The 22747-nt window shown below is 44.5% G+C and overlaps 1 protein-coding gene across 1 annotated transcript; it reads right to left on the bottom strand.

The window, feature by feature from the left end:
• Window positions 1–12739: 12739 nt before the first annotated feature.
• LOC141145620 (cathelicidin antimicrobial peptide-like) lies at window positions 12740–20793 on the bottom strand. The gene is made up of 4 exons (XM_073632449.1): window positions 20347–20793; window positions 17962–18063; window positions 13850–13915; window positions 12740–13075 (listed from the first exon to the last, which is right to left on the bottom strand). Exons 1-4 carry the CDS (start codon window positions 20518–20520, stop codon window positions 12950–12952), a joined length of 468 nt encoding a protein of 155 aa, XP_073488550.1. The 5' UTR covers window positions 20521–20793; the 3' UTR covers window positions 12740–12949.
• Between the last annotated feature and the right edge of the window lie 1954 nt (window positions 20794–22747).

The following is a 22747-nucleotide window of genomic DNA, read 5'->3' as shown; positions in this document are numbered from 1 at the left end:
ACGATCGAGTACCAAAGTGGGGTACCCACGTTCCAAAAGCTTGTGATACATTATCTCAAGTTGCTTCCTTTTGTCATTTTCATCTGAACAGATGCGTAAAACCCTTACAAATTGTGAAATGGGCACGTTCTATTGAACTACACTAGGACGATCAAACATGATGTGTCCAGTAACACACAGACTAATCTGTGTCCTGAGGACTTTGCAGCACTTAAGTCCTTCAAGGAGGATAAGAACATTATCATCAAACCCGCCAATAAAGGCGGGGGTGATGGGGGTTTTTATCATTATGGGCAGGTCGCCCTTTTTCCCCATTGAACCTCAAAATGGTGCCATCAGAGACCCTCTTTTTTAAATGAGATTGTGGCCTTCCATTAGTTTGATTTAGAAGGTTGTGTTCTTGGTTACTATTCCTTCAGCAAAAGGAATATCACAATTGGCGGCTCTTTCTTGGAAGGAGCTGTTTTGGGTTCTTCACCATGAAAAGGTGTTTTTTTCAACCTCAGTTATCGTTCTTACTGAAGGTGATTCATCTTTCCATGTGAAGCATGGCATGGCATTGTTTGCCTCAATTTTTGCCAAGGTTTCAGTCCCCGGAGACAAGGCCCCACACACATTAGATTTGGTTTAGACTGTGGAGATGTGTTACGTTCAGTATTCGGATTCACTTTTTTGTCCTTCCTGTAGGAATTGCCGCCCCCCCCCTCATTATGTGCAAGCTTATGAGGAGGAGGTGGAGAGAGAGCACAGCCCGCACCTCCTTCCGGCTCTCTCCTGCTCTCCTTGCTGCTTGCAGCTCTGGGCTGACAGAAGTAGTGATGCCGCTGTCACTACTCCTGTCAGCCTTATAGTAGAAGGAACTTTAGGTGCCCCAATCCCTACAATACAAGCTGCGCCCATGGAAGCCGCCCCACCTGCCCACCTCTTGTCCCAGCCCTGGGACTGAGGATAAGTCAGGCGGCTACTAATTCATCCAATTCCTATTGGATTCGTCAGCTTATTTCTTAAGCCTATGGCTTGAAAGGGAAGGCTCTACCATTTGCTGGTGATGGCTCATTCTACCAGGAGCGTTGGTGCCTCCAGGGCTGCGAGTAAGAATTAATATGGCTGCTCTATGTTCCTTGATGTATGATAAAGAAAACTGCATTTTTGCACTTACCTGTACTCACCTTACCTCCTTTCTTGGAGTAGATCAGGAGACACAGAGATCCCTCCCCTCTTTTGGGATGTATGGTTTGCTACAAAACTGAGGTACTTCCTGTGTAGGAGAGATTATATCGGGTAGGACTTCCTGTCTTTTTATGCCAGTGTCCAGTCACTTGTAGGTGGCGCATAACCCTATGAATAAGGATTAATATGGCTGTTCTGTGTACTGTGCTGTACTCCAAGAGATGGAGTTCATGACTAGGTTAAAAAAATCCAGTTATTTCCTTGTATGGTATCATAGCACCTATTGGCACTCAAAGTCTAGGAGTGGGGGTGGGGGTATCTATTGCTTTCCATAAGTCCCTAGTATATCAACTACTGGAGATCTGGTCCAATGCTAAGGGTGGACATTAATTTCTTAAGCTCCAGTGGGGAGGGGGGGGGGGTGAGGTGATATATCATGTTGAATTTGCATGGCCCTAATTAGGACCAAGTCATCCATTGCCTTACTGAACTTCCGGGATCACACAAGGAGTCATGTAAGAGTCCAGGGCTTACTACGCATGCACCAATGGCCACAAGAGGAAATCCGTGCCAACTGAACATGTGTCAAAGACGCCTCAGGGCACCAACCCGCACCTGCGCAGAAGACTTGATGGAAAAGGGCATGAAAATGCCCAGGACGCGCACAGGAAATTACCTCAACCTGATGGAAAAAGGCAGGAAAATACCCCGGAGGCGCACAGGAAGTGACCTCAACCTGATGGAAAAAGGCAGGAAAATACCTTGGAGGTGGACAGGAAGTGACATCAACCTGATGAAAAAAGGCAAGAAAATCGCTAGGAGGCGCACAGGAAGTGACCTCAAACGTCCCTATATAAGCCCAGCCCAGACACTGCCAAATCGCTGGATTATCTTCAGTTCCCCCTTGTTCCTGTGCTAGTGTGTGATCTGTCTGAACCTGTTGTGTCCTGGAAACCTGTTTGACTACTCTTGATTGCTGCTTGCCTTTGACCTTGGATTTGTACCTTAACCATTCTACTTCTTTGCCCCTTTTGTACTCAGCTGCCAGATTGGAACCGACCCCAGGTTGGATCTCGACCATTCTTCATCTGATTAACCCTTTTATGCTTTGTTGCCAAACTGGACTTGACCTTGGTTAGGATCCCGGACTAAGGCTTGCACAGTGCTCCGCACCCTTGGCACCACTGCCACTCGGTGTCCCCACCAAGTCTCTGTCTCCATCTCCAGAGGCTTTAAGGACCCGAGGTGCAAGGGAGGCCTCCCCACTACTTCGGTCTCACATCAGGTACGTGACCCTCGTGACAGAATAATCCAGCCATGTCTGAGACTGAGGGGAGTGCTTCAGCCTTCGAGGCCCTGTGCCAACAAGTGGCCTCTGTGTCTCAGGCCCTGACGTCCGTACAAGAGGGGTACTTTCAACTGGAGGGATGGCTGACTGCAATGGCCAATCCCTCAGTTCTGAGCCCTGCAGAACCACCTGTTGGCTATGGCTATGGAGCAGCCCATCTCTACTTCAGCTCCTGAACCACGGGTTCCTATGCCGGAACGCTTTTCAGGGGTTCGCCACAAGTTCCGGGCTTTCAGGAACGCCAGTCGGCTATACTTTACCTTACAGCCTAGGACCCTCTCTTCAGAGGATACACGGGCCAAGTTCATAGTAGCCTTACTTACAGAAGAACCTCAAGCATGGGCTCATCAGCTATTGGAAAGGGAGAGTCCTATACTGCACTCACTGTCTTTCTTCGATGCCATGGCAATCCTCTATGATGACCCAAAACGAACCACCACGGCTGAAACAGTGTTGACCTCTCTACAACAGGAGAAACGCTCTGTTAAGGACTATGTAATGGAATTCCGCAAGTGGGCTGCAGACACTGCATGGAACGACGCTGCCTTGCGCCATCAGTTTCGCTTGGGCCTGTCCGAGCCCCTCAAAGACGAATTAGCAAGAGTGGGGCTCCCTGGTTCTTTGGAACCTACAATTCAGTTGGCTATCCAACTTGATCACAGACTCAGAGAACGTCGCAGGTAACGATCCGGCATGGCCCGTCCCACATGGATGCTCCACACCTGAGTACCCATGGCTCCACACCTGAGAAACCCTGAGACCCACGCATCAACCCCATTTCATGACGCAGAACCGATGCAACTCGGCTTAGTTCGTGCACCCCTCACACCTGAAGAATGGCAACGCCGTCGCTTGAACAATCTATACCTGTATTGTGGTGGAGAGGGTCACTTTCTTCAGGGATGTCCCATTAAGTCGAGTAAGTGAATCGTACCCCCATCTGTTTCACTGTACGTTGTTAGATCTTCACATCTCACTCTCTGCCTCTCTTTGCAGATACCAGGAAGGATAATTCGAGTAGCAGCCATTATTGACTCTGGGGCTTGCAGCTGCTTTATTGACATCCACTTCTCCAAAAAGTATGGAATCCCACTATGCAAGAAGCCCTAGCCATTTACCGTACATCTGGCAGATGGCTCCACACCAACCTCGGGTCCCATAACCCATGAGACCACCCTCATATTGGCCACCACCGAAGCAGACCATCGGGAATATCTTTGGCTGGATGTGATTTCTTCCACAATTTTTCCGGTTATTTTGGGGTTACCGTGGCTTCGACAGCACCAGCCACAGATTGATTGGTCCGCTGAATTTGTGTCCTTCGGCTCACCCTATTGCTTACACCACTGTTTCCCACAACAAGCCTGTTTAATGGTTCAACCCCTTTCCACAGATGACAACACTCCTCTCCCCCAGGTTTACAGAGACTTCCTGGACATGTTCGACAAGAAGGGGGCTGAATCCCTGTCGCCTCACCTTCCTTGTTCTGCAATACCATTTGGGAGGATCTTCCCACTCTCTGAGCCTTAATTAGAAGTCCTCCGAAAATACATTTATGGCAATCTTAGGAAAGGGTTCATCCGGCCCTCTACCTCTCCTGCTGGCACTGGACTCTTCTTTGTAGAAAACAAGGACCAGTCTTTAAGACCATGTATCGACTACAGTGAATTAAATAGTATCACAATCAAGAATTGATACCCCTTGCCTCTAGTCCCTTAGCTCATTCCGCAGCGCTAAGGTTTTCTCAAAATAGGACCTACGGGGGGCCTACAATTTAATACGAAAAAGAGAGGGCGATGAATGGAAAACGGCCTTTCGTACTAGGTTTGGCCTATTTTGAGTATCTGGTCATGCCATTTGGGCTGTGTAACGCACCAGCAACTTTCCAACACTTGGTGAACGACATCTTTTGGGATTTTCTAGAGCCTCGCACCCTATACTTGTCTACACTGATCATAGGAGTTTGGAATACCTCCATACAGCTAAACATCTCAGATAGAGTTGCCACCTTATCCCTTTAAACCCGAACACGTATTAATTACACAGGTTCTGTGGTGGCTGATTAAGGTGGTAATTAAACTCACTTGGTGCCTTACCTGCATTAACTTAGCCTCAGAACCCGTGTAATGAATATGTGTTCAGGTTTAAAGGGATGAGGTGGCAACCCTAATCACAGACCTAGACAAGCCAGATGGGCTCTCTTCTTCACCCGATTTCAAATACATATCACGTACCGTCCGGGATCCAAGAATTATAAACCTGATGCTCTATCCCGCATGTATCCCATATCAGATAACTCGCCAACAATGGACACAATACTCCCTGCCTATAATTTCTTACTACTTACAGATGACCTCTTGTCCAGGATACAACTGGCCTCCTCTCTAGACCAAATGCCCTCAGGAGAACATCAGGAGAACATCTGAAAGAAAAGGACAGACTTTTCTTCCACGACCATGCTGTGTTTGTGCCCCTTCAACTGAAAGAAACTCTGCCATGACAACAAGTTAGCAGGGCATTTAGGGGTGACCAAAACCACCGATCTGCTTTTGCGAACCTTTTGGTGGCCTACCCTCAAGGCAGACTGCCACGCTTACATCAATTCCCGCCCTGTATGCAATCACAACAAAACGGAAAAGAATAAATCATGGGGTCTCCTACGCCCCCTGCTTGTTCCCTCCGGACCCTGGGAACAGATTAGCATGGATTACATAGTGGAGTGACCACCCTCTGATGTGTTTACATCCATATTTATTGTTGTGGACCGCCTTACAAAAATGGCTCATTTTATTCCTATGATTGGCACTCCTTCCGCCCCAGAAACGGCTCAGGCTTTTATCAAGGAAATAATACGCCTCCATGGGGTCCCCAGTAATTTTGTATCAGATCGAGGGATTCCAATTTACCTCTAAATTCTGGAAGGAGCTCTGTCTTGCTCTAGACATTGAGAACCACTACTCTTTGGCCTACCACCCTCAGACTAATGGACAAATGGAATGCACGAACCAAACTCTTGAACAGTACCATCGTTGCAACCTGGGGCACCACCCTTCTTTTTCTCCTGTTCTACCCGCTTCCGCTTCGGTACCGGCTGTCTGGAACAGAGTGGAGTTTCTACACAACTTAGAGCTCCTAAAGGATACCATGGCCAAGGCACAGCTGGATTACAAGACCATCTATGATCAAAGGTGGCAGGGGGACCTGGATCTTCAACCAGGAGACAAGGTTTGGGTGTCTACCAGGCATTTAAAGTTAGCCTGTCCCTCCAAGAAATTTGGCCCTAAGTTCATTGGGCCCTTCCCTGTCCTGTCCCGATTCAACCCTGTTGTCTGCAAACTCAAACTGCACTCAACTTACTGGATCCACCCTGTCTTCCATGCCTCCCTCCTGAAGCCCATGGCCCCAAACCCCTTTGGGAAACGTGGGGCCCGTCCTCCCCCTCCCTCTATGATTAAAAGGATTGAGGAGTATGAGGTGGAGGCCATCCTGGACTGCCGAAGAAGGGGCCGCGGATGCCAATTTCTGGTACAGTGGAGGAGTTATGGCCCTGAAGAAAATTCCTGGGAACCCGACTCGCATATCCGCGCTCCAGATCTTCTCCGGCAGTTCCTTCAGCGAGCTTTATCCCGGACAGGCATCCGGAGGCCGCCCCTTCGGGGGGGGGGGCTCTGTAAGAGTCCAGGGCTTACTATGCATGCACCAATGGCGCGTTGCCGCAAGAGAAAATCCGTGCCAACTGAGCATGCGCCAAAGACATCTCAGGGCGCCAACCCGCACCTGCGCAGAAGACTTGATGGAAAAGGGCATGAAAATGACCAGGACGCGCACAGGAAGTGACCTCAACCTGATGGAAAAAGGCGGGAAAATATCCAGGAGGCACACAGAAAGTGACATCAACCTGATGGAAAAAGGCGGGAAAATCCCTAGGAGGCACACAGGAAGTGACCTCAAACTTCCCTATATAAGCCCAGCCCAGACACTGCCAAATCGCTGGATTATCTTCAGTCCCCCTTGTTCCTGTGCTAGTGTGTGATCTGTCTCAACCAGTTGTGACCTGGAAACCTGTTTGACTACTCTTGATTGCTGCTTGCCTTTTACCTCAGATTTGTACCTTAACCATTCTACTTTTTTGCCCCTTTTGTACTCAGCTGCCAGATTTGAACCACCCCCGCCTCTGATCTCGACCATTCTTCATCTGATTAACCCTTTTATGCTTTGTTGCCCAACTGGACGTGACCTCAGCTCGGATCCTGGACTAAGGCTTGCACGGTGCTCCGCACCCTTGGCACCCTGCCACTCGGTGTCCTCACCAAGTCTCTGTCTCCATCTCCAGAGGCTTTAAGGACCCGAGGTGCAAGGGAGGCCTCCCCACTACTTCGGTCTCACATTAGGTACGTGGCCCTCGTGACAAGTCACTTTACAAGACGGGGATTTAAACGGTGTACTTTAACCCCTCTATAGACCCTGGAATGGGTGAAAGCCCCATCTCCTGACCCCAACTACACAGACTTCCCACTCCAACATTGCTTAGTTGACGTATAGAGAACAACACACCCTACTGATAAGGACTTCACCTTTTTTTTCTCTTGGCGCACGGTTCCTACTCCTGCATTGATAGATTTTTCAGTAGTCAGTATGCCCTGCCAGGTCAACCACAGTGCTTTATTGGTAATATCTTGTGACCAGTCTAGGCGCCCATTTTTTTCGATCCCCACTTTGTCAGATCTTACTAGGCAGGCAAGGAGATTAGGCGGGGTATGTGGCACAATGACTGGCGTGTGTACAATGGTGAGCTAAAAAGATCAGCAAAAAAGTCCATGAAGTCCAATTGGAACATCTAGGGCAACTCTCTGCTGGCCTCAAACACTTGATGTAGCACTTCTTAGGAGACTGAATTATCTCTGAGTGAACAGATAAAGAGAACAGGAGGGCGCAATCTGAGTGTAGTACATTACATATTTATTGTGGTAAAAGACAATTGGCAACTCACATGTACAGTAGCAGCTAAAAACATAGGCTTATCCACATCTTGGGCCACTGATGGAGAACATCAGTACAGCAGGGTAACACAGTCCAGCCAGAATACCAGAGGGTGCCAAACTAAGTGCAGCAAAATATAATGATGGTAGGACTAGAGATGGGAAGGCCTTGAAAAAAAAACTAAAAAAATTAGAAAAAAGTTTTTTTTTCATCTTTTTTCAAAGCCATTAATTGTTTTTTGGAAAAATTGGAAACAGAAGTGTGGAATATGTTTTTTTTTTTACAATGATATCTATATCTATGGCTTGGTATTCAAACTATATAGCATGAAGACCTTACTGGAAGATTTCTAAAACCTTATGTAAAGTCCTAAATTATTTCTCTCAGCTGAAGATAAGCAAATCCTGGAATGCAATTCAAGTAACACCGTACCTCTCAATGCAGTTCTCATACAAGAGGAATATGCATTATTGCCTCTAGGGGGCACTGCAGGGGAAAGGCTCCAGTTTAGTTTGCTTGTGCCTCCAATAGTTGTGTAATTGCTGGGATACAGTAGATGATAGTTTCTGTCCTCTCAGGCCTTCACTGACATGTAAGGGGGTGATTTTTTATGTCTAATTAGTTTATCTTTATAACCTTTAAATGACTCCTATGGATGTTCTCCACCATCACAGCATAATGTTTCCCTATAGTCTGCTCAGTAAATTGTTTTTTTTCTCCTCTCAGTAAAATGGGGAGACCAACATCTAGAGTTTGGAAACATTTCCACAATGCAAATTCTGCCAGAGAGCAAAGCTGCAGTTTACAAATATTTTGAGAAGAAATATTATTTTCCAAATGCTGCAAGGATGACAAAACTCATCCCTGCAAAGCAGGGACACATGCCTTCCCCTGGTAAAAGCACCTCCCCCCACTACAGTAAAACACCAGCTAGGCACACAGGTATATTGATCCCCCCCTAATGTTAACCCCTTTCCAGCCAGTGTCATTAGTACAGTGACAGTGCATTTTTTTAAGCATCGATCACTATATTAGTGTCACTGGTCCCAAAAAAAGTGTCAAAAATGTCATTTAGGTGTCCAATTTGTCTGCTGCAATATTGCAGTCCTGCTATAAGTCACTGATTGCCGCCATTACTAGTAAAAATAAAATAAAAATCCATAAATATATCCCATAGTTTATAGACGCTATAACTTTTGTCAATCAATATACACTTATTGGGATCTTTTTTTTTACCAAAAATATGTAGCAGAATACATATTGGCCTAAATTGATAAAGAAATTAGATTTTTTACATTTTTTTATTGGATACGTTTTATAGCAGAAAGTAAGAAATATTTAAAAAAAGAAATAGAAAGAAATAATAATATATATTTTTTTTTTTCTAAATTGTCGGTTGTTTTTTGTTTACAGCGCAAAAAATAAAAACCGTTGAGGTACCCAGGGGACATGTATCAATGCAAAAAAAAGTTTTAAAAACGGCCAGTTTTTTCAGGAGCAGTGATTTTAATAATGCTTAAAGTGAAACAATAAAAGTGTAATATCCCTTTAAATTTCGTACCTGGGGGGTGTCTATAGTATGCCTGTAAAGGGGCGCATATTTCCTGTGTTTAGAACAGTCTGACAGCAAAATGACATTTCTAAAGGAAAAAAAGTCATTTAAAACTACTCGTAGCTATAATTAATTGTCGTTCCGGCAAGACACATAAAAGTTCATTGATAAAAACAGGGGAACCCCGAACCAAAATTTAAAAAAAAAAAAATGCGTGGGGGTCCCCCCAAATTCCATACCAGGCCCTTCAGGTCTGGGATCGATTTTAAGGGGAACCCTGCGCCAAAATTAAAGAAAAATGGCATGGGGTCCCCTCAAAAATTCACACCAGACCCTTATCCGAGCACGCAACCTGGCAGGCCTCAGGAAAAGAGGGGGGGCGAGAGAGCGCCCCCCTCCTGAACCGTACCAGGCCACATGCCCTCAACATTGGGAGGGTGCTTTGGGGTAGCCCCCCAAAGCACCTTGTTGATGGGGAGAAGGGCCTCATCACCACAACCCTTGCCTGGTGGTTGTGGGGGTCTGTGGGCGGGGGGCTTATCGGAATCTGGAAGCCCTCTTTAACAAGGGGACCCCCAGATCCCGCCCCCCGTTTGAAATGGTAACGGGTACATTGTACCATTTCACAAAAAAAGTGTGAAAATGGTAAAAAAAAAAAAAACACACACACCGTGGGAGAAATCCTTTATTAAAAAATAAAAAAATAAAACTGTCCCACATAGTCCATTCACCTCCTCCGACGGACAGAAAAAAAAATAAAAAAGATCTGCCTCCATGGGAGGCACACCCATTTGACGCGTCCTCGCAGGTGACAGCTCTTTTATAACTGAGGGCGGGGCCACACCGTGACATCACCAGGTGACCCCGCCCCCCCCCTCTGACGCACAGGGACATCCCTATGGCTTTCCCATAGCGTCAGACCTGAAGGGTCTGGTAAGGATTTTGAGGGGGACCCCCACGCCATTTTTTTTTAAATCTTGGCGCGGGGTTCCCCTTAATATCCATACCAGACCTGAAGGGCCTGGTATGGAATTTAGGGGGACCCCCACGCATTTTTTTTTTTTTATTTTGGTTCGGGGTTCCCCTGTGGGGAATTCCCATGCAGTTTTTATCAATGAACTTTTGTTTATAGCTGCGAGTAGTTTTCAATGACTTTTTTTCCTTTAGAAATGTCATTTTGCTGTCAGACTGTTCTAAACACGGGAAACATGCGCCCCTTTACAGACATACTATAGACACCCCCCAGGTACGAAATTTAAAGGAATATTACACTTTTATCGTTTCACTTTAAGCATTATTAAAATCACTGCTCCCGAAAAAACAGCAGGTTTTTAACAGTTTTTTTTTTGCATTGATCCATGTCCCCTGGGGGAGAACCCAGGTCCCCAAACACTTTTTATGACAATAACTTGCATATAAGCCTTTAAAATTAACACTTTTGATTTTTCATGTTCGTGTTCGAACGAATTTTTTGCCTGTTCGCATGTTCGCAACCTTTAAAATTAGCACTTTTGATTTCTCCTATAGACTTTTAAAGGGTGTGCCGTGGCTTTCGAATTTGCCGCGAACAGCCCAAATTGTTTGCTATTCGGCGAACGGGCAAACAGCCCAACTCATGTTCGACCCGAACATAAAGCCCATCCCTATTTGATGCCCTTAGACAAAATTTGAGCATATATAGGATCATTATACAAGATAGGCAAATATTTTTCTATCGTGCTTCTGATTTTATTAAACTCTAGACTATAAGGGGTGGAAAAAAAAACGGAACATTAATGGATTTATCAAATCTGTATTTCCTTCCATCTCTGTTGTTAAAAATTGTCACGGAGAAGGTGATTTCATTCAGTCTTATGGTCTATATCGAATGCCCTATCAAGAACAGAGGCTTCTCTCCATGAACCGTGTTTTCATGGCAGAAGCTTCTTTCAGGAAAGCTGACTCGTAACTGCACTCAAGTCTCAACCTTAAAAATTGACCCAATGGGATCCCTTTAATGGTCTGCTTAGGGTGACCTGAGTCTGCCCTCAACAGGGAATTGCCAGCTGATCACTTCCTATAAAGCTTAGAGGAGATACACTCCCCTTCACCTGTTAGAACAACGTCCAAAAATTCTGTTTATGGTCCATGATACCTGTAAATTTAAGATTAAGGCTGTTGCCATTAAGGTATAGGAGCCCTTCATCTATACCACCCACATCCTTGGTACATATAAAGATCAAATCGTCTATGTAACGATGAAAAAAACGTAACCCTTGAACGATGGGGACAACCAGCGCCAAAAATGCGGGACCTCTCCCACCATCCCAGATATAGATTGGCAAGGGAAGGGGGGAAATTTAACGCCCATCGAGGCCCCCGACTACTACCTCCAGAAATGCTTGTACTGTAAACCTTAATGCAAGCTGTGTATGGTTTGTAATAAAAATCGTTAAAACATAAAAATAAAATAAATGCATTCTTCTAGATGCAATATACTTGCTGTATCCCTCAGAAATTGCCCAAAAATTCTTAGTATCCGTGGTGCAAACGAGTGAAATATTTCTCTTCAATATCCAAAAAAAAAAGACACACATTTCTTTATATCCAGGGGCAATGTGCTCGCTCTCTTCCTCGCAAATTGCTACCTATCCAATGAAGGTTAATAAGGTGTCTGTCTGCATCCTGAGCCCTGCATCGGACCCACATGGATGTACACTCTGGGATGTGTGTGGAGGTCCATGCAGACATCAGAGTGTAAGCTCCTCTGGTACAGAGACTGATGTGACTGGCTCAGTGTTCTCTGTACAGCTCTGCGGTATATGTCAGAGCTATATAAATGTATAATAATAGTGTGTGACTGTGGGAGGGGGGTGGCAATTGAGACATGTCAAATTCGAAATTCGGAAGTTTGAAAATTTGGAGATTTGAAAATTCGACAATACGGAAATGCGAAAATCCGTTAAAGTTAACTATTACTAACTATTAAATTATAGGTATTGGAATTTCCTTTCAAATTTGGCTGATAGTGAACGTAACGAATACGAATTTATCCGAAGTTACGAATTATCCGAAATAACGAATGCTGCATCTAAACGAATGGAAGGTAACTAATTAATAATAATAAATAACAATAATATTAATAATAAAAACTTATTATTATTATTTATTATTATTTAATTCCATTTGTTTAGATGCGGCATTCTTTAAATATAATATATAAATATAAATTCGTATTCGTTACTTTTACTAACAGCCAAATTTGAAAGGAAATTGCAATACCTATAATTTAATAGTTATTATTAGTTAGTTGGATTTTCGCTCTTTCTAATTTTGCGGATTTTACTTTCTTATTTTTGAATTTCTAAATTTTCACATTTCCGAATTTTCGAATTTTTTGAATTTTCGAATTTTTTGAATTTCCCAATTTTTGGAATTTCCACATTTTTGGAATTTCCGAAAAAAAACAAAAAAACGAATGAAACTAAAACAAACACATTTTTCGGCAGTGCACATGTCTAGGTGACATTAGAGTGTAAGCTCCTCTGGTACAGAGATTGATATGACTGGCTCAGTGATCTCTGTACAGTGCTACAGTATATGTCAGAGCCTCAATAAATGTATAATAATAATAGTGTGTGACTGTGGGGGAGGGGACATTAGAGTGTAAGCTCCTCTGGTACAGAGACTGAAATAAAGCTCGGCACAGATTTCGGGATACAATTTTATTTGGATTCATTTGCATAAATGTTGGAAGCAAATAAAAAGTGTCATCTGTAGATCATCCGATACAATCACACACAGTATACAATGTATCCAGGATAGAGAGTATTTCTGATGAAGCGGAGATTGCGCGGTGCACACGGAGGAGCGTTGGCGGGCGGCGCTCGTATTGCACCGATGGCGCGGTGATGTATCATTTATACGCGATGAATTCCATAAGTCGCTGTCCCAATAACGCTATTGGAGCCGACGGATTTGAGCTTCTTTTTCAATTTGCAGAAGAAGCCGCACTTTTTGTTGCTGGATCGCTTGCTACGTGAATTCTGAACAAGAAAAAAAAAACAACAATAATTTCCACACACATGCCATCTACAAAATTACAATGTAAAGTCTGATCACTGGGGGAGGGGAGACTGAGGAAATGACTCCTCCTCCTTCTACAAAGTTACAATGTACAGTCTGATCACTGGGGGAGGAGTGGAGACTGAGGAAATGCCTCCTACTTCTACAAAGTTACAATGTACACTCTGATCACTGGGGGGAGGGGAGACTGAGGAAATGCTTCCTCCTGCCTGCAGCAGACTGATGACATCATCTCAGCCTAGGCAATGTCACTAAATGGCTCTCAAGGGTGGCTTTTTTAATGATAAAAAGTGGAACTTTTCTGAGAGGAGGACTGAGGCCGGGTGATGGGATGTTTTCAGGAAGCGATAAACAGCCCCCTGCCAGGCCCCTCCCACCAGCCACGATCTGCCTGCAGTGCATAGGGAAGCACAGAGACCCGATGATGGTATCAGGGGGGGTTAAAATAAGAGATGTAATGAATATGGAAAGGTTTTATTTGTTGTTTTTATTAGTGTGTAGATGAGGGGGGAGGGAGGCATATAATATATAAATATAATATAATATAAATTACAAATATTATACAAATATAATATATATATTTTTAAATTTAAACATATATATATATATATATATATACACACACACACACTGTGTATATACACATACATACATACATATATCTTAAAAGGATTTTTTTTTCTGTGATTTTTCCCTCTTGTGCATCTTTCTGCTTTAAAAAAAAGATTCTTTACCTCGGCGGCCATGCTGACGCATTTCACATCCTCGTCCTCCCGGTGCAGAGCGCAGACCTTCACCTCCTGCAAAACACACAGATCTTCTCTTAGTATCCATCACATGAATGTTCAGGAAAAGCGATCAGATCAGACAGAGAGAATATCAGAGGGAAGATCCTACATGACAGCCAAATCTGTCTCTCCTGCTTCAGCCATCTGTTCAATTACAAAATTCTGGGAAGAACGGACGCACACAGAACCAGAAAATCAACCCCCCCCTGCATGTGTAGAAGGCATCTGGAGCCTGTTGGTTCAATCTGTCGGCTCTGATTTTTATAAATCCCTAAGAGCTCATTCATACTTTGTGCCTAGCATAGCTGCTGCTCTGAAAACCAACCCACTGTGGATCACACTTCAGAGGGCAATAACGATTAAACTTTTGCACCCCTGTGCTCCAACTGTGGTTGCGAGGCCATTGCGGCACAGACGCCCTTCACTTGAAAGGGGGGTGTTGTTTAAGTTTTGTGGCTTGTTCAGGTGGGTGGTTGGGGTACCATAGCGCCTTGCACCGCGGTAATGGATAGGAAAACGCTTGCGGTACCGTGAGTGCGGGAAGGTGTCATGGTACTTACAAGAGAAGTCTGGGATTTTCTTTTTGTTTATAAATCATACTCACCCCTTTCATGCCTAGGCCTATTTCTGACATTTGTTGCTTCAGTATTCTTTGCTAGAAAATTACTTGGAACCCCCAAACATTATATATATATATATTTTAGCAGAGATCCTAGAGAATAAAATGGTGATTGTTGCCAAATATGCTGCAGAAATCTCCCTCCACTGAGTCTGGAGGGCAGCTGAAGCTCTGTTCACTTCCTGGATTTACACAGACACACCTCCAGCTCTGTAGCGCTCATTGGCCCTCTTATGACTCCCCCACCCCCCTCCCTTCCTAGCAAACTCTGTACATGATGACATAAGCCTAGGCTTATGACCAGACAAGAAACAGGAAGTGGGCCGTATAAGGGATTTACTGGCGGATAAAAAAATGTTTTTGCTATCCAAAGTTAAAACAACAAGAAGGGCAGAAGATCTAATAGATGGAAAGATAAAAAATGTCTAAAGTTCAGCTTTAAGTAATGAGGCCGCCGCGTCCTTGAAGCAGAGCTCCACCCAAAAGTGGAAGGTCCGTTATCTGCCTCTCCCCCCACCCCCCCTCTGCTGCCACATTTGGCACCTTTCGGGGGGGGGGGCTGATACCTGTTTTTGAAGTTCGCCCCCCTCCTCCTCCTCCCCCCTCCGCCGGGCCATTCACAAAGCGTAGTAGGGGACCGGGGGGGGGGGGGGGGGGGCCAGCACCCGACAGCCGATGGAAAAATCGTCATGGGTGCCAACATGGCGGAATCCCCGGACAGGTAAGTGTCCTAATAATAAAAGTCAGCAGCTGTATTTGTAGCTGATGACTTTTCTTTTTTTTTTTTTCTGAAGGAGGCTGGGCCTCCTCTTTAACAACCAATGGCTCATTCAGCTGTCAGCGGGGTTCCCCTGTAGACAGCTGAAGTGTAAATGATGTCCCGGAAATTGGTGCTGGCAAAAAAAAAAAAAAGCAGCCGGGCGATGATTATTAACAACACGACTCTGAAACAGAAAGATAAAAAGAAACATTGTTTCTTTTTGTATCTTTCTGTTTCTTCAGCTACAGATCAAAAGGGATGAACTTCCATCTGCAGATGAAGTCAGTTTAAAGTGATTGTAAAGTCTAATTTTTTTTTTTTTAAATAAAAATAACAAACATGTCATACCTACCTGCTCTGTTGCAGTGGATTTGCGCAGAGCAGCCCGGATCCTCCTCTTCTCGGGTCCCTCTTCTGTGATCCTGGCTCCTCCCTCTTGCTGAGTGCCCCCCACAGCAAGCAGCTTGCCATGGGGGCACCCAAGCCGAGTCACATCTCCCTGTGTCCAGTCAGACAAGGAGCTGCGGCCTGGCCCCGCCCCCTCTCCTTATTTGCTGACTGACTTTAATTGACAGCAGAGGGAGCCAATGGTGCCGCTGTGCTGTGTCTCAGCCAATCAGGAGGGAAAGCCTCAGACGGCTGAGACACTCGTGGTCATCGCTGGACAGAGATGGGGCTCAGGTAAGTATTATGGGGGTGCAGAGGTGGCTGCTGCACACAGAAGTTTTTTTTTTTTTTTTAATGCATTAAGATAAAAAAACCTTCTGACTTAAATCCTTTAACCACTTAAGGACCAGCCGCCGCAGTCATACTGCAGCAGGTTGGCTCCCCTGGGCGAATCACCATCATTGTACGTCGGCCGCTTTAAGAGCTGTAGGGGGCGCCCGTGGCACAACGCCGGAGCCGATGCGCGTGGCCGGCGGCAACCTGCGATCGCTCCTGACAGAGAAAGAAGGGAGATCTGTCAAAATACATAGACAGATCTCCGTTCTGACAGGGGGGAGTAGAGAGAGATCTGCTGTTCCTAGTGATCAGGAACAGCGATCTCTCTCCTCCTCCTCCTCCTCCGCCTCCCTAGGGAACACTTAACCCCTTGATCGCCCCTTAGCGTTAACCCCTTTCCTGCCAGTGACATTTATACAGTAATCGGCGCATTTTTCTTTCTTTCTTTCTTTCTTTCTTTCGGGATTTGTACTGCGCCGAATGCGTTCCGTTAGGAGCGCGTCTAGGCGCACAAAGACCCTAAAATCAAGTGAGATTTCCAAAAGAACATTAAAAAAATTTTTTTATAGCACTGATCGCTGTATAAATGTCACTGGTCCCAAAAAAAAGTGTCAAAAGTGTCCGATCTGTCCGCCGCAATGTCGCAGTCCCGCAAAAAAAATCACAGATGGTCACCATTAACTGGTAAAAAAATAATGATAATAAAAATGCCATAAATCTATCCCCTATTTTGTAGGAGCTTTAACTTTTGAGCAAACCAATCAATTTACGCTTTTTTTGCGTTTTTTTTTTTTTTTTTTTAACAAAAACATGTCAAAGAATAAATATTGGTCTAAACTGATAAGAAATGTGTTTTTTTATTTTTTTTTTAATTTGGGGGATATTTATTATAGCAAAAAAGTAAAAAAATATATATTTTTTTCGGACTTTTTTTGTTTATAGCGCAAAAAATAAAAAACGCAGAGGTGATCAAATACCACCAAAAGAAAGCTCTATTTGTGGGGGAAAAAAAGGACATCAATTTTGTTCGTGTACAGTGGCGCACGACCGCGCAATTGTCAGCTAAAGGGACGCAGTGCCGTATCGCAAAAAAAAGGACCTGTCATTAAGGGGGTAAATCCTTCCGGAGCTGAAGCGGATAATAATAATAAAAAAATATATATATATATATATATATATATATATATATATAGGATTAGTAATTAGTATAATTAACAATTAGTAAGGAGTTAAAGAGAGGAACATTTAATAAAAAAAAATAAAAAAATATTTGTGTATATATATATATTATATATATATATATATATATATATATATATATATATATAATTTTTTCATTTTTTTTAAATTAAATGTTCCTCTTCAACTCCTTACTAATTCTTAATTTACTCTAATCAGCCTTAATTATTATTATTATTATTATTATTATACAGGATTTATATAGCGCCAACAGTTTACGTAGCGCTTTACAATTTGAGAGTAGACAGTACAACTACAATACAATTTAATACAGTAGGAATCAGAGGGCCCTGCTCCTTAGAGCTTACAATCTAATTAACTCCTTATTATCCTTCTCCATTTAATTATTATTTTCCTGCTGATTTTTTTTTTGTTTACTTCTATTTTATAAACTATTAATAATTTAAACTTCTTTTTTTTTTTTTTTTTTTTTTTTGCTTTGTTTGTTAATATTTTTTGCACCTTTAACATCTATTTAAACGTTTTTACATTGAAAAAAGTGCAAAAAAAATAAAGTTCAATTTTTTAATAACTTTTCAATGTTTTGCACCATTGCTGACAGCTGAAGTGTAAACACAACAATTGCAGTCGGGATTAGTATTTGGTATCGGCGAGTATTAAAAAAAAAAAAAAAAAAAAGTATAATTTCTCGTGAAAAAATAAAAAAGAAACGTTATCGGTGCATCTTAGTTATTAATTATTAATTTATTTCCTCACCCCGTCTTTGCTGTAGTCACATCCCTCCAAGTCATTCTCCTCAGATTTGGGGCAGTCCGTCTCCTTTATCAAGAAAGTGATTGCTGGAGAGTCTCCCTCCTCCTGCGGAAAAAAAAGACAAAGTGTATCTAAACCCAAGAGCAAAAATGTAACATACGGCAGCTCTTCTGTCTTTAGATGTGGTGGCTGCATTCGTTTTCTTTTTTTTTTTAGCCTATATTTTCACCTGGTGATCCTGCCAGTAACAAACTTCCTGTACTCGGGTAGCAACGCTCACTGTACTTTATCTATGGGGGAGCAGCGTTGTCACCCAAGCACAGGACTAGAGAACACCTTCCCTATGTTATGGAGGTGAATAAAGGGTAGGTGGGGGTGTTCTGTAGTGCTAACCTAGGGTGACAACATAGATTTTGTACTGGAGGAGCAGCGTTGTCACCCTAGGGCAGAACTGCAGAACACCTTCCCCCCATCCTCTTCCCCATAACATACAAGGGAGGTGTCCTGCAGTCCACAGAGATAGCTGGGAACAATGTAACTGAAAAGGAGTTCAGCACAGTCGGAGAGCACAGGAAGTTATCAGTTCACTGGATTTTTGGCAGGATCAAGTACAATAAAACCTTGGGTTTGAGAGCGCTTTGCAAGACAAGCAAAATATTTTAATAAATTTTGCCTTGATATACAAGCGATGTCTTGATATAAGAGTAGCGTCATGTCACAACTGGAGTATAAAAGAGAAGAGAGGCGCCACTAAGTGTAGCAATATGGTTACATTTAATGAAGGTACAACATTTAGCAACTTATTGCTACACTTAGAGGCGCCCTCTCTTCTCTTTTATACCCTGTAAAGAAAAAATGCTTTGATAGACAAGTGCTTTGGATTACAAGCATGTTTCTGGAATGAATTATGCTCACAATCCAAGGATTTACTGTATCTTTGCACAGACAGAATGAAACGTTTTTAATTAAATATTCAGCACCCCTAAAAAAGGGAGCAAATCAGAGAAGTTCATTGTTTGGTGATACTTACACTTTAAAGGGGACCTCTGCTGAGAGAGATACAGAAGCACCATTACTGACCTCCTTATCATATAAATACTGTAGATCCCCCACAGCAACAATATATTCTCCCCACGAGTAGACTCCCCCTACATCAATAGACCCCCTCAGATACAAAATCCCCCCCCCAGAAACAATAGGTCCCTTTCCTACCCTTACACAGGCTCCTCCCCCCTTCAATCTATTATGAATGCTGCTGCTAGACTAATACACCTCACTAACCAATCCGTGACTGCTGCTCCTCTCTGCCAATCCCTTCACTGGCTTCCCCTCCCCCACCGTGTAAAATTTAAAATGCTAACCATAACATACAAGGCCGTTCACAACATCGCCCCCATCTACATCACCAACCTCATCTGCAGATATCCCCCAAATCGTCCCCTCCGCTCCTCCAGGACCTCCTGCTCTCTACCTCACTTGTTACCTCCTCTCATGCTCGCCTTCAGGACTTCTTCAAAACCTCTCCCATCCTCTGGAACTCCCTGCCCCAGTATGTCCGATCAGCCCCTACCCTGTCCACCTCCAGAGCCTCTCCCATCCTCTGGAACTCCCTTCCCCCGGTATGTCCAATCAGCCTCTAACCGGTCCACCTCCAGAGCCTCTCCCATCCTCTGGAACTCCCTTCCCCCGGTATGTCCGATCAGCCCCTACCCTGTCCACCTCCAGAGCCTCTCCCATCCTCTGGAACTCCCTTCCCCCGGTATGTCCGATCAGCCCCTAACCTGTCCACCTTTAGGAGATCCTTGAAAACTCATTTATTCAGGGAAGCCTATCCCACCTCCACCTAACAACTGTCCCCGAGCCACCCCCATCAAATTATTCCCTGCAGCTATTACCTTTTGTACCACCACCCCCTCCCTTTATAATGTAAGCTCTACAAGCCGGACCCTCCTGTCCCTTCTGTACTGAACTGTACTGTAATTTGGTTGTCCCCCTATACATTGTAAAGCGCTGCGTAAACTGTTGGCGCTATATAAATCTCGTATAATTATTATTATTATTTATTATTATACAGGATTTATATAGCGCCGACAGTTTACGCAGCACTTTACAACATTAGGGCAGACAGTACAAGTACAATACAATTCAATACAGGAGGAATCAGAGGGCCTGTATAATAATAATATCATTTTTTTTAAGGTTGCAACGTAATGCCAACTACAATAATTCTCTGCGTTGTCCGTGTATTATGTCCAGAGCGCGGTTATTTTCTGCTGCTGGTTATTCGGCAATGGCAGAATATAATAGGCTGATTTCCGTTCTACAACACGGTGCTCTGGTCTTGTCTAATGAAATATTTGGGTCTATTATGAACCGTCCATACTGTACCTCCAGGAGGGGGGCGGGGAGCTCAGACAGGAGTTTGAAGAGGAACTCTCCATCTTCTCTCTGGTTGTAGAGATCCAGGGCCTCTCTGATCCATCCTTCCCAATCCGGAGACTGAGAACGAGCCACCTCCAATGTGACCGCACAGAGACATACCACACACTGCCAGATCTTCATCTTCCCTCAGAGGACGGTGAAGGTGATGGTCCTGATACTGTGATTTCCCCTTTATAGTGTCCCCGTCTCTTCCCCTTTCTGGAAGATGTGACTAAATGTTATTAGAAGATGAAATCTCAGCCCAGATTTCCACATCCTCAGCCTGCCCGGGATTGCAGCAGATCGAAGAACTGCCAGAGGAAATTCCTTTCACAACCTTTCCGATCCGGCAACGTCCTTCACCTCCTCGCCAGACACAACCTCAGATCTCCAGTCCCATGTTCTGTCCGGAGTCAAACTTTTTATATTAATATATGAAAAGGAGAACCGGAAACTTTCTGCAACCGGTCTGTTTATTTGGCAATAACGGTCAGATTGGAGCTGGAAATGCGTTACAATTTAACCACTTACCGCTTACCGGGCCATTTCTGACACATCTCTCATTATATGTAAAAATCAGTGTTTTTTGCTAGAAAATTACTTAAAACCCCCAAACATAATTGTCACGGACCTTGGGCTGCTGGAGAACTCTGTGTTATAATGGATTCCTAAAGCGGGAGTCCGGCGACCAATCTTTTTTTTTTTTTTTAGGTCATTGAGACACTTTGCTAACCCCAAAATAATACTCACAGTTTGGGTGTAATATTTCCACCTCTGTCTGTTTTCGTACTGAAGAATAACTTAAAAAATGTGATGCTGGCTGTTTCCATCTTGCTTGTGGGCATGTGACGCCCACAAGCATTGATTTCCTGGATGTGGTGAATGCTGTTCATTCACAGCTTGTTCACACGCATGATCATTGTTCCCGCACTGAATCTTGGGAAGCCTGACACTAAGTTCCCAGGAGACAGTGCTGCGCCGGGGAAAGGCAATCAACACGCTTCATTTGAATCGCCGGCCGCCAGCCGTCACAAAGTCCCGCCTCCCAGTATGGCTCCTTTTGACAGACAGCACACCTGTCCAATGGACTGTGCTGCCTATCATAGGTGGGAGCCAATCCAGGAGGCAGGACTTATGTCAGGCCAGGCACCTGGCGATTCAAATTAAAGCTGACACAGCGGGAGACACCAGCTTGTGTGATTCCTCTTCTGCTGTAAGGCTCAACCCATCCTCTCCTCTCTGATTCCCGACACAGGTGAGGGCAATGTGGGCACAGGTGAGGTTGCATTCCTGGGCACTGGTGAGGCTGCATTCCTGAGGCACAGGTGAGGCTGCATTCCTGGGCACAGGTGAGTCTGCATTCCTGGGCACAGGTGAGTCTGCATTCCTGGGCACAGGTGAGGCTGCATTCCTGGGCACAGGTGAGGCTGCATTCCTGGGCACAGGTGAGGCTGCATTGCTGGGCACTGGTGAGGCTGCATTGCTGGGCACAGCTGAGCCCTGCATTCTTTATGTAACGCATTCCGGCGTTTCAAATTAAAGCTGACACAGCAGGAGACACCAGCTTGTGTGATTCCTCTTCCGCTGGCCAGCTCAACCCATCCTCTCCTCTCTGATCCCCGACACAGGTGAGGGCAATGTGGGCACAGGTGAGGTTGCACACCTGGGCACAGGTGAGTCTGCATTCCTGGGCACAGGTGAGTCTGCATTCCTGGGCACAGGTGAGTCTGCATTCCTGGGCACAGGTGAGTCTGCATTCCTGGGCACAGGTGAGTCTACATTCCTGGGCACAGGTGAGGCTGCATTGCTGGGCACTGGTGAGGCTGCATTGCTGGGCACAGCTGAGCCCTGCATTCTTTATGTAACGCATTCCTAAGCTCTGGGGACCCTGATGTAAGTAGGGAGGCTCTCTGGGGACTCTGACGTAAAGGGGGAGGGGGCTCTCTGGGGACCCTGATGTAATGAGGGGGAGAGACAGCCACCACTGGATCTCTCGCTGGAGCTCGGCCATCCTGGACCCCTCCATAGCTGGCCCTCTGCTTCAGTCGCTATGCCTGGTGCAGGTCTACAATTTTGTTTCTGGTGTCCTTCAACAGCTCTTTGGTCTTCACCATAGTGGAGTTTGGAGTGTGACTGTTTGAGGCTGTGGACAGGTGTCTTTTATACTGATAACAAGTTCAAACAGGTGCCATTAATACAGGTAATGAGTGGAGGACAGAGGAGCATCTTAAAGAAGATACAGGTCTGTGAGGGACAGAAATCCTGGTTGTTTGTAGATGACCAAATACTTATTTTCCACCAAAATTTGCAAATAATTTCTTTCAAAAATCAGACAATGTGATTGTCTGGATTTGTTTCCACATCTTGT

This window comes from Aquarana catesbeiana, linkage group LG05, assembly GCF_042186555.1.
Source record: "Aquarana catesbeiana isolate 2022-GZ linkage group LG05, ASM4218655v1, whole genome shotgun sequence".
In the NCBI taxonomy this organism is placed as follows: domain Eukaryota; kingdom Metazoa; phylum Chordata; class Amphibia; order Anura; family Ranidae; genus Aquarana; species Aquarana catesbeiana.
The sequence above is the reverse complement of the archived record's forward strand: the minus strand, read 5'-3'. Positions and strand labels throughout refer to the sequence as shown.